The 12,480-nt window shown below is 42.3% G+C and overlaps 1 protein-coding gene across 1 annotated transcript; it reads left to right on the forward strand.

The window, feature by feature from the left end:
* Positions 1–6,166: 6,166 nt before the first annotated feature.
* Positions 6,167–11,436, forward strand: clns1a (chloride channel, nucleotide-sensitive, 1A). The gene is made up of 7 exons (XM_076873450.1): positions 6,167–6,566; positions 7,519–7,655; positions 7,853–7,984; positions 8,090–8,200; positions 9,456–9,629; positions 10,324–10,390; positions 11,067–11,436. Coding segments are annotated over exons 1-7 (741 nt in total). The 5' UTR covers positions 6,167–6,447; the 3' UTR covers positions 11,068–11,436.
* The last annotated feature ends 1,044 nt before the right edge of the window (positions 11,437–12,480 follow it).

A 12,480-nucleotide genomic window follows, 5' to 3' on the forward strand; every position in this document is an offset into this window, starting at 1 on the left:
CCAACAGGACAAACAAAAAAAATTCTGAAAACACAAAAATATTTTTGTTGGTTTGACTTGATGGAAAATAATCAACTGAGGAAAAAAAACATCCATCTTCTTTCTAATCCATTTGATTTTCAGAGTCACAGTCTGTGACTCTGTGCTGCGAGGGATCGGGATGTCTGACATTAACACATGAACCAAACTGTCCTAGAGTACATTCACTAATCTACCGTCCAGTTTGTGACATGAAAAGAGAAACAGGACCAGAAACTACTTGGACTGGTTTCATGCGCCTCATCTTTTACCCACAAAGAAAGCATCAGCACACTATTAGTACATCTCAGAGATACTTTCTTTCTCAGGAAGTCACATGAAGAGTAATAGATTACATCTCTCACTGTATCTGACCAAACAGCTGCTGTGGAAAGTCAGTTATTAGTCTTTTTAGTCTTTTTTTAGACACAGAGATTGATGTTTTAAACTTCTTCCAGATAAGCTGATTAAAATTCTCAAACTAATCTTTATACTCTTTTCAAATTCAGAAAAACTCAAGAAACTAACAGCTATCTTCATAACTAAACTGTATTTCTCTCACTTTTAAGTGCTACGTAAATAATTAGACTGTTAAAAAAATCATTAAAGATGCAGTTGTCACTGCTGAGCAGCCAGTGTGTTAAAGGTACAGACCCAAATGCGGACACGGGAGAACTGAACTGAAGTTAAACAAAGAGCGAACCTTTTTGGGGGCTGATACACAAGAAACCAAAAATCAAGGCGAGATCAAACTTGGGCCTAAACTAAAACCTAAACTGGGAGAACTAAATAATTTGACAAACCGTGACCACAATGAGGAACGATGAAACAACTATGACAAGAGGTACAAGAACGTGATTTTGAGCAGCAGCATGAGAAACAAAAACATAAACTAGAGATTAAGGAGCTTGTAAAGAAAGTCGTCTGGACTTCTTTAGGTTGCTTGAAGACGTTTCACCTCTCATCCGAGAAGCTTCCGAGAAGCTTCTTCAGTTCTAGGGTCACATGGTGGATAAGACAGGTCCATGTCACTATAGATGCCCTCCAGAGCAAGATTAGACAAACCCTTCTACCCTCTCCTATCCTAGAAGAGGTTTATAAGTTTGTGGACAAGGCTCAGCGGGCCAACACTTTAAAGGAAAAGAAAGACAATGCAGGAAAATCCACAGCTTGCTTTCAAAAACACTCACTCCTCAGTCTGAATCTACACAACTCAGAGAAGAACACACACCTGAGGACAGTCAGGAAAAATGGGTGAAGAACCTTTCTGACCGGAATCTCACTGAACCTGAAAAGAAAGTGTTGGCCAAAGGACTCATTTTTGCCATTTCTCCTCAACATTTGCCCATAGTGGCCCTCATCACAGCCACAGAAACTGCCATATGGATTAATGAATTATCACAAACAGAAGCAGAGCAAATCAGGATGAAAGTCTCAGCCACCCTCTCCAGTGCCAAAGTCCTAACCTCACAATACAACTAACTACTTTTAACTTTTAGTAACTGGATTACTTTTTTGGAGAAGTGTTGAGCAGTGCATCATCAACAGCGATCAACTCGAAACTGACGACGGAGGCATGCTTGGAAGTTCTTTGGGAAATTTATTACATACTGACACACATTACATCCTCTCTTCAAGGCTTTGTTGTGTTGCCACAGTATTTAACTGTCTTCTCACATACATTGCACACAGCATAATTTCTATGCTGAGCACCTCCAGTTTCTCATTGGCTCTTGCGGAGCCTTAGCACGCACATGAATGAGAGGTGGAAGGTGATTGTGGTTTTTATTAACAGCAACAGTGGAGGTACGATGTGAGGGAGCAAATAAGAATCTGCTGGTCCAGTGGATCAAATACGAGGGGGATACACGGCAAAGAAATTCTTTTACAACGACAACAATTGTGAAGGTGAAAAGTTTAAAAGAAAGTTTCTTGGAGGTGAAAAAAACACCACTTCTGCATGTATTCAACACATCACAAACATCTTACATCTGTCTGGAGATGAACCAACAGCAGTGTGTGACCACTCACTTTATAGATGTGACCAAAGCAATAATGTTCATCTATCACACAGTGGGAGAGACAGCTGTGCTGCAGTGTCCCTTCAGTCATGGCCAACCACCGGTTTGGGAGAAGGTGGACCTTTACTTTGGATCAAAGAAAGCCGGGCAAAACTACTCGCATGTGTTTCCATCACGATGTTAAATTATTCAGGTTGGTACATCTGTGGAGGTCAAACCATCAAACAATTGTGCCGGCTTGTAGTGTGCCACAGATTTGGTCCACCTGCAGTGGACGTCTTCTCAGAGGGAGATGAAGTCACTGTGAGATGTTCACAAAAAAGTGAATGGCTCACAAGGTGGTTCATGAAGTCAATCCAGGCACAAGGAAAAATCACTGAGTTTACTGAGATTATTGAAAATCAAAGCAGAATCCTTCTTTCTGATGACAAACTGATAATCTCTAATATCTCACAGAAAGATGCAGGAGAGTACTGGTGTGCAGGTTTAGACTTTTTTGAAGAGTGCAAGTTCACAGAAAAAACAGTTCTGATCCACAGAGAGGCCTTTGGGGTTTACTCGACCTTCTACAGAGTCAGGTGGATACTGCTCAGCGGTCTGCAGGTGATGCTTTGTGTTGTTGTGGTCTGTGTGATACAGAAAACCAGGAGAGGAGAGCAGCTTTCAGCTCAGACACACACTTAATATGCTCATCAGCATTTATAATGATAATAATAATGATGATAATAATAATGATAATAATAACAAACAAAAATATTATTGTAGATATGAATCTGTGCTCTGAGCTGACTGGATGGCTCACTCTCTTATATAAGTTATAAATTATTATTATTATTATATTTTGCCTTTTTTTTTAAATTCTTTGATGTACATCTTGATGATCTCTTTTCATATATTCTCATTTAATGTCAGCTAAAGTGATTATGTGCTTTTTTCTTTTATGTAATTTGATGTTTATCCACATCTCATTCATGTATCTCTCAGAGTATCATTTTGAATATTCTTCTGTTTCTATCAGTGATCAGTTCGATCTATAAGAAATGTTAGAAACCAGTTGTAAATGTATTCGTTCTTCACTCTGATGTGAATCATTATCATCTCTCTTGGAAAATGTATTTTGTTATTGTGTTTAAGAGCAGATTCATTACAGCACCATGTTTATCTGCACTATATTGTTTTCATTGTTGTGAATCATTTATATTTGCATTTCAATTGTTGTGATGCAGCAGACTGGAAACATGATTGTCTGATACAGCAAACACTTCATAATATGGACTTTACTGCTTTGATTGTGTTTTTATATTCTCCATTTTTGTTAGGAATCATTTCTGAAATAAAAATATCTAAATATAATTTAACAGGCTGAATGTTGATGTTCTTCTGTCAATGACTCCATGATGATTTTTAATTTTAATAAACACACAATCCTCATATTTCTATGCAGGATTTAATTAACCGGATCAGAGCTCCCAAACTTTGATGTAAAATGAGTAATCAGTGTGTGTGCGTGTGTGTTCTGAGGCAAGATTAGAAAATTGCATAACTGCCTCAGTGCTTGTGGACCTTATAGTCCTTACAAACTCTGTCTTTTGCTACTGTAGGCCCCGGTCTGGATGGACCTGGGCTCCCTTGCCTTGGTGGGTACCAGAGGACGGGGGTGCCTACTGGGGTCAGCGGGGGAGCTGGCCCTAGGGAGGGGCATCCTCCACTCCCTCCTTTTCCTCCCCATCCCCAGCTACCTCCCTCTTCCCGCTCCACCACACTCACCCACACAGGTAGGGCCTTGGGGTGCGGGTGTGTCACAAGGGTGCATGGGAGACATCCCCCCCCCCCCCCACCCCACCCCCCGTCCACCCCCCGTCCCCTTCTGGCCACCTGTGCCTCAATTTTATCTCACAACTTAGACATCCACATTACTTACACTCTCATAACACACACATATATATAGGGCCTTGAGGGTGGGCACGTTAACGGCGTCCAGTGGACGGTCTGTGTACTCAAACCTACCTCTGGCGCTGGTGCCCACCTCCCAATTTTAAATCCATGTAGACACTGAGGGTTCTCGGGAGGGGCCGTGCTAACACCTGCTGCTCTCTGGCAGCAGCACCATGCTCTCCCTTGTTTTAAATGCACTTTAGACTTTAGAACAACACGCAGCAACACTACACATGAGCGGGAGGAGGGAGGTATGGGGTCTTCACACACCCCCGTTCTCTGCTAGCCATTGGGGCGGGGGGGCTGGGAGGAGATGTTAGCTGTCCGATTGGCCTCCCTGCTGCTGCGGAGCCTGGGACGGTCTGCTTGCCTCCACCCCGGGGGGAAGGGTAACATCTATTGGGTCTGGGTTCTGTTTCCCCCTCTGGGGGCGAGGGTACCTGGACCCGGGGTATAGAATATGTTTGGGGAGTGTGATTGTGTGTACATGTCCATTTATGTCAATCCTTACGTTGGGTGAGTGCTGAGTGTTTGTATATGTGTGCATGAGGGTGGGAATGCATGTTTGTGTCTGTGTGTGCCTGTTTTTCTGTGTCTATGTCAGGTCGGGTCTTACACTCCACCTCTCTGGGAACTCCCAGGCCCTCCAAGGCCTATCTCCCCTCACCACACTCCCTGCCGGTGACTGATGCCTTTAGGGGTCGGTGCATTGGTGGTTCTTGGTGTCCGGGGCTGGGCACTCAGGTATGTACCGGCTCACTCCCGGTGGCTACCTGGCAGGGCCTGGCGCCTGTTGCTCGGTCGGGCCTCCTCCGGGGTGCGGGGGGCCCTCGGGCCTCTGGGCCTGCCGCTCGGTTCACTCTGGCACAGGTGGCTGCCGGCAGAGCCGGCGGGCACGCCGGTGCAGCCCCCTCTAGCTTCTGCTCGGTGGCTACTGGGTGACGCCTCGTCTGGGGATCCTCAGCCCTTCCCATGAGGGTGGCACGGATGCCCCTCCGGTGGTCCTCTTTGGGCTCTCGTGCTTTGGGAGCCTCTGGATGTCTGGGGCCTGGATCTCCTCCATGCCTGCTTCATGCCCTGGGGGACGGGGCTATGGCTTGCTACATCCTCTTGCAGACCATTACATGTGGAAACCATTTGAATACAAGCGCGCTGATCCACACAGGTATGCACACGGGTGTTCACTGCTCGTAGACTTAAATTACACCTTTCTTGGCTGCTACTTCAAAGCACATTGTGCGCTGTCTGTCCTGCGTGCTGCACAACAACATTGAATATTCAGTATTTACTGCTGTTTACACTTAGCTAGATTAATGCGATGGTGTTGTGTTTAGTATGTTGCTTTGGTTTTTTTTTTTTTTTTTGCTTGTTTTCTATTCTTCTTCTCTCAACAGGTGACCCAGGAGATTTTTTTCTCCCCCCCTTTCTCACTGTCCCTCTCCCCTTCTGTTTTTCTTTTCCTTCCTCTTTCTTTCTCCCTTTCCTATCCCTCACTCATGTCTGTCCCGTCTGTAACATCTGAAAATAAAATATAATAAACAATAAAAACAAAGGTCGATCAAATGGACCAATACGGCAATGCCACGATGATCCATTTGGCAAAGTAAATCCATTGGGTATCCTTGTTGGTCTTCAGACAACAATTCTGACGGCTAAAGAACCAAATGGGACTGGCAAAAAAACAAACAAACAAAAAAAACAACAAAAACAAACAAACTCTGTCTTTATTCTGTTTCCAAACTATTTTTCAAGAAACTGATATAACGAGGATCAATTATCCAAACGTAATGAGTTACTATTTTGAATATTAATGATTCTTTTTTATTAAGTCAGTGTTTAAATCAGTTTATAAAGCCCTTAAGTTAATGTCTTTACCAACAAGTGAAAAAAAGAAAGAAAAAAAATCTTATAAAATCAGTGGTGTTTACTCAGTGTGTCCTTTCCCTTTTTTACCTTGTTGATTTGTGCTTGTTTATTTAAAAAATCGTGTTTGTTTTGTCTATATGCTCAGTCTTTGTTAGAATGTTATTTTTTTTTACTTTTTGGGGGGGGGGGGGTAAATAATGTAAGAATTTATGTTTCTACATCTTTAGGAATAAAAGATTACGAAACAGCTCCATCTCGCGACAGCTTTTTAAACTGCCAATCTGGAGTATGTGAATTCTCGTTGGGAGTTCTGTGTTGTCGCGATACTTTAGCGTGACGTCACCCTGAACAAGCACTTTGTAACCTGTTTTCAGTTTTTGTCACGCCTGTTCTCGCACTCAAAGCTTTCTGTCCCGGATCTGCTAATCCAAGGGAAGAGGCGTTATAGCACGGCTGACGTTTACTCGCCTCCAGCTGTCGGACTTTGATTTAGCACTGAGAAGTTACCCCGGGTAAAATTAGCCAGCTTTAGCCAGCACAAAATTTGTCACGCAGCTGCGCGTTTTCACCGGTTTCTGTTCTTTTCCGTCCGAGCGGACCGAGGACTATGGTATTACTGAAAAACCTCCACCCTCCCACCGAGGGAGTGAGACACGAACAAGCCGAGACCACGGCGGTTCTGGACGGCCAGCGGCTCGGCTGCGGCACCCTCTACGTCGCAGAAACGTAAGTGGTGCACGTGGCGCGTGTTTTGCTCTTTGGCTCGTGGGTCTGGGGTTCAGGCTCGTGTTTATTGAGGTTCTTATCGGGATTTCACGCGCACTTCATTGGAAATCACACCAGTTTACATTATAGACATAAAATAAAGGTCTGCTCCGCGCGCTGAAATCACTTCCGGAGCGCACTCTTTCAAAATAATACATTGCAGAACAAAATGTGGATGTCTTCTTTTAAATCCAGTATTAGAAATATGTCTACTTATTATTTATATTACATTTTTTTTCTGGTACCTCTCCGTAAACATGATATATTTTGTGTGTGTTTTGGTATTACTTGGACTCTCGGTAATGTTAAAAGGCGGGTTTCTTTTTCCTTTTTTTCATGTTTTTTTTTTTTAATGTATTTTTTATTTTAATTTTTTTGGAATTTGTTTCTGTGCTATCATTTTATTTCTTTCCTTTTTTACATTGTCTTTGCGTTCTTTTTCTTCTTGTTGTCTTCGTGTTGTTATATTATTTCAGTTATTCAATTCTTAATTTAATTTCATATTTATTTTTCTTAAGCTAGTAAAAAAATTTGGAAAAGCACAAAACAGCAATAAACTGGGAAGGAAACATTGTGTGTGTGTGTGTGTGTGTGTGTGTGTAAATTCAGATTTTACAGCTGTGTTATGTTTCTCACAGACCCTCGCTGTTGCATTACAATTACATATTTTCTTATTACATATTTTTTTACAAAGCACTTTTTTACTTTTAGGAAGTAGAAGCAAACAATGTTAAAGTAATTTAGTTGGCATTTTGTAACATTTTTTTAAAATATCATATGATAAATTAATAGTCAGTTGAGACCGTAATTAGTCGTTGCCAGAAAAGTCAGATAATAAGCTTGGCAGACATTTAAAAGCATCTAAAAGTTGTTTAGTGCGGTTGTTTAAAGCAGTTTGTTTTCTTTTTATCAGGCGCCTGTCGTGGTTTGACAGCTCAGGCCTGGGTTTCTCTCTGGAGTATCCCTCCATCGGTCTGCACGCCATCTCCAGAGACGTCAGCGCTTACCCACAGGAACACCTCTACGTCATGGTCAACGGCAAACTCAACAGTGAGGCGAAGTTTACATCTGAACTTTATATCTCTTTTTACTTGTTTAGGCCCCCAAAAATATGTAGTTTTGGGGGATGAGGGGAGTCCAGTCTTCAGGGTTGTTAAAGCGTGTTTGACCTGTTGTGTACAAATAGTTTCTTTACAGTTTCTGAAGGAGTTTTTGGGTCACTGCTGACTTCTCCTGTTTCCTTACAGAAGAGAACGAGGCAGAAATGGCAGAGAAAGCAGCTGATGATGATGATGACGGCAGCAGTGATGGTGGTGACGATGATGAAGACGAAGGGGCGATCACAGAGATTCGATTTGTTCCCAGCGACAAAGCGGCATGTGAGTGACCTCGCTGAGGATGAGCAGCAGGCTGCACATCCTGTATAAACGACAGTTGGAGATGGCGCAGCATCACACTTATACCTTTGTGTGCCTTACTTGCAGTGGAGTCCATGTTCTCAGCCATGTGCGAGTGCCAGGCGCTCCACCCCGATCCCGAGGATGACGACTCGGACAACGACTTTGAAGGAGAGGAGTACGACGTGGAGGAAGCCGGTGAGGCAAAACTCAAACGCATAGATGCAGAATGCACCTGGCTCAACGTTACAATGGAGTGGCCTGTAAAAATGGGTCTGATTTCAGTCTGGATGATTTAGGATCCTCTTTTCATGCACTTCTTTGTCTCTTTAGCAGACACAAAGAAGACAACAGCTCCTCGCATTCCAACAAACAGTGATATAAATCCTCAAATTAATTCAGAAACACAAAACAAGCAGAAAATCTTTCCAGAAAAAAAAGTTTTCTTTTTAAGCATTTTATTGTATTTGAGAATACAGAGTAGAAATGGCTTTGTGCCTAATTGTATTTCTATTGAAGTGAATTTCTTACATCACCAATGGCTGTTCTTGTAAAGTTGATCTGTTCTGCTCATTTCCAACCTAAAGTTTTATTCTTGGACACTAAATTATCTTTAAACACATTTCATATTTACTTTATTCCTCCTTCCGACAGCACCACAGTTCATCCTCGATCCTCCTTTGTCTGACACAAACCCCTCCCATTTATCTCCTTTAGCTCCTCCCATTTAAGTAAGCTTCCTTCTGATGGATGGATGGATGGATGGATACTTTATTAATCCCACAAGGGAAATTGTTGCTGATTAGCTTTGTCTAGCAAAGAGAAGGTCTGATTAGCCACATTATGGATGTCCCCGTGTTTGAGATTAGACAGATCCAGGTTATAAACTAATCCTCATTAATAAGCGCTTAAAAGCTCATAATGATTACTTGTTAGTATGGTGATCTCATGATTTGTTATGGTGGCTGTTTTACTCTGAGCACGCACCATTGTAGCTGCATATATGACAGAAAATAAGGATTACCAAATAGTTCCAGTTTAAATAGTTTACTGTAAAGAACATTTGATAAAATAGTTCTTTTGTCTGAATGTAAAAGTCTTTTCATTTTTCTCCTTCTGTCTTTTCTCTTTCCACTTCACGGACTGGTGACTCGGACTGCTTGCTTGCAGAGGCTGGTAAGTTTAAATGAGATGAGCACAGAGTAACTGATGTTTATGGCAGTGCAGTGTGGACAGGTGGATTAAACAGTACTCTTTGTAAATCTGTCTTTAAATCATTGAAGAAGCAGCAGGACTGAGAATAGATGGTTATCAGCAGCTGAACTTTCAAAATAAGAGTGAGGGGATTGTGCTATCCTGTTGTTAAGTGATGATGTGTGAACCCTGCATCCAGGTCCAATTTGTCTTTAAATTGTTGCTGCTGAATCACCATCTCTCTCCTCCACCTGCTTAGAGCACGGTCACGCTGACATCCCAACCTTCTACACCTGCGATGAGGGCCTGTCGGCGCTAACGCAGGAGGGTCAGGCCACGCTGGAGAGGCTAGAGGGGATGCTGGCTGAGTCAGTCGCTCAGCAGTACCACATGGCTGGAGTCCGGACGGAAGAAACAAAAGCCGAGTTTGAAGGTCAGAGTCGCACAAACCTCGACCTGTCGCTCTTTGTGTTTTAGTCTTAATAAGTAATGGCATGACACACGGAGCACGATGAGACCGATGTGAGGGACACAATAACACAAAGTTAGACTAAAACTAAACAAAATGGCACCGTAGATACAAAAAAGGTCAACTCATGTTCGACGTTGCTCTGATGCGTATCGGGAAGGCGGATGGTTGATCAGCATGCAGCCTGGCTGTCATCCATTGCTATCTGAACTTTGCAGCATTAGTGTTTTGGTTGCCACCATGTTGGTTTATTCAACGAACTGTATTTGTCAGATAAGTTCATTAAAATGCTTCAGGAGGCACCAGCAGCATAGACAGAGTGGAGGTGAAGCTTAGCAGGCAGCTAGCAGCTACACCTGTGGTGACACACCTGTGAATCAAAGCAGCCAGTCCCTAACTTTAAGCTCTGGTATGAGTTATCATCACCTGTACAGTTGTTACTAAAAATGAAACTATCCTATGTTTTTCTTGCTTTAACCAGTCAATGAGAGACTAATAAATATACTGTTCAGTTTATAATGTAGAGCAAATATAAATTACTTGCATTTCCTCAAAAATCTTTTCTGTGCAGTGAAAATTAAAGTATTTCTGGATGATTTGCAAGATGAGGATCAATTATTTTAAGATTTATTTCTGGTGTGTACATTTATGTTGACAGATGGGATGGAGGTGGACACAGCAGCGATGGAGGCGGGTCAGTTCGAGGATGCTGACGTAGAGCACTGGTAGGTCTCAGTGTGTCGGTCAGCATTTGCAGGAATTGGCCTTTAGAAGCAGGAACAGGCAGTCTGGCCAAAGAGCAGACGTTATGAAGAGAAAGAGAAAGCTCTGTGAAAAATGTGGTGGTAAAACAGTAGCTTGAGGGTGGAAATCTTTTTAAAACTTCATTTTGGGGCAAAGGTGGCACACTTTTAAGCATTTTAATCTGATTTAACAGGTGATGCTATAAGTGCTGATTTTAATTAGCACTGAAATAAGAATTCATTTACGTCATGCTTCAAAAATAAGTACAATTACATTTATAATGGCTGCAAAAGATCATGTGATGATCTTTTGGGTCCAGATCCACCGTCTGAATCTCACCATGCCGGTGAAATGTAACTGCACTCACACTACACTACCACTTGTTTAACTAAAAATGTGTGAATGGGTGGATGACTGGATGTGTAAAGCGCTTTGGGGTCCTTAGGGGCCATTTACCATTTAAAAAAGGCAGTGATAATATATACAGAATATCATATGCAGAATAAAATGTAAAATGTGTGCTGAGATGAGAAACATACTGCACACGGCCCATCAATCAGTGTTTGCATTGATTAACCGTGTCGTGAACTTGCGACCACAGAAAAGTTGCCCGTTTGCAGTTTGGTTCATTCGTGTGCGTTCTGACTCTTTCTGTAGATGGAAATCGTGTCTGCAGCCGGTCAAAGCATCAGTGTTGCATCGTGGGATTGAAGACAAGGACAACAGCACTTCTTTAAAGCTCTTACTCTCTTTTCTGTGAAACCTTTTACCGCTGAGCTTCCGACATCTGCTCTGCCGCATCGTGTGGTTTCTGTTAATTCGATAACGGTCACATCGACATACTGTCAGGCACTTCTGTAACAAAGCTACTCTGGACTTTTGAGATGCAGTCCTGAACGTGTTTGTAAAACCAACTAACGCTGAGTTTTTGTTTGTTTTGTACCTAATGACCAATTGAATATTTGATGTTTTTGCTGAGGACAGTGGATCTTTGTATGTGATTGTCAATAAACAAGTAGTTTTTGTATCAGCTTGTTTATTTCAGTGTTAGTGCAGATAACAGTCAAACTCAATGTGGATGGGAGCACCAAAGTTTGTCCGTCTGGAGCTGCTCATTAATTCGTATATCACAGAATTTCAAACACCACAACAGTTTGAGGTGTTTGTCTTCAGTCCTGTTTTTGAGCATCAACAGTTCATTTGTAAGGCGCTGTTCTCAGGCCAGCAGCTCTAGCGGTCCTGGTTAAAGTCGGTGTCAGCTGTGTGAGTTATAGATGTGATTTATTTCCTACAAACTAAAAAAGCTGAACCATCGTCCTCCAAGTGTTGATTACATCAGCGGTCCCCAACCCTCGGACCGGTACCGGTCCGTGAGTCGTTTGGTACCGGGCTGCGAGAGTTGAGGCTCAGGTGTGAAATGTATAGTTTTCAGGGTTTTTATCGGTTTTCAGCGTTATTTTGTTATCGTTTTTATCGTTTACTCGGTTTTCCTGGGTCTTTTCACGTGTGTTATGAATAAATCTTCTTTGTTTTGGTACCGGTACTAGTTTCATTTTGTTGTATTTATCCGCGACACCTTAAAGGCCGGTCTATGAAAATATTGTCGGGCATAAACCGGTCCGTGGCGCAAAAAAGGTTGGGGACCGCTGGATTGCATCATTTTTTACATGGTTTGTAAATGGAACAGTTCCATAACATTATATTCTATAGACCATACTGGTGGATCTGGAGAAGCTGACCATTAAACCACCAGCCTTCCAATAATGGTAAACAGCCTGCACTTCCTCCTCAGCCATCATTGAACAGGCAGTGAATGCCCACTCATTTGGATATGCGAGGAGCAGCGCCAGGAGCCTCTGGTGGCAATTTTTTAAGGATTTTATATATGATAGAAGCTTCTGAGTAATTTTCAGCTTTGCATGGTCTCACTAAGGTCAGTCAAAAGAGGAAGTGTAATCTCACAAAATTATATTTTCTTGATGGGCATCTTGACACTGGATTGAGTCTTGAATTTTGCAAATGTTTAATGGACTTTATCAAAAAACGGTAATCATAAAATAGTAAATGAGCC

Source organism: Maylandia zebra, linkage group LG14 (genome assembly GCF_041146795.1).
Source record: "Maylandia zebra isolate NMK-2024a linkage group LG14, Mzebra_GT3a, whole genome shotgun sequence".
Classification (NCBI taxonomy): domain Eukaryota; kingdom Metazoa; phylum Chordata; class Actinopteri; order Cichliformes; family Cichlidae; genus Maylandia; species Maylandia zebra.

Excerpts from the sequence above, each read along its gene's own strand:
- clns1a (XM_076873450.1), top strand. The coding sequence starts at position 6,448 with ATGGTATTACTGAAAAACCTCCACCCTCCCACCGAGGGAGTGAGACAC. Across the intron at positions 6,567-7,518 it reads ACCCTCTACGTCGCAGAAAC|GCGCCTGTCGTGGTTTGACA; the intron begins GTAAGTGGTGCA and ends TCTTTTTATCAG. Across the intron at positions 8,201-9,455 it reads GTACGACGTGGAGGAAGCCG|AGCACGGTCACGCTGACATC; the intron begins GTGAGGCAAAAC and ends CCACCTGCTTAG.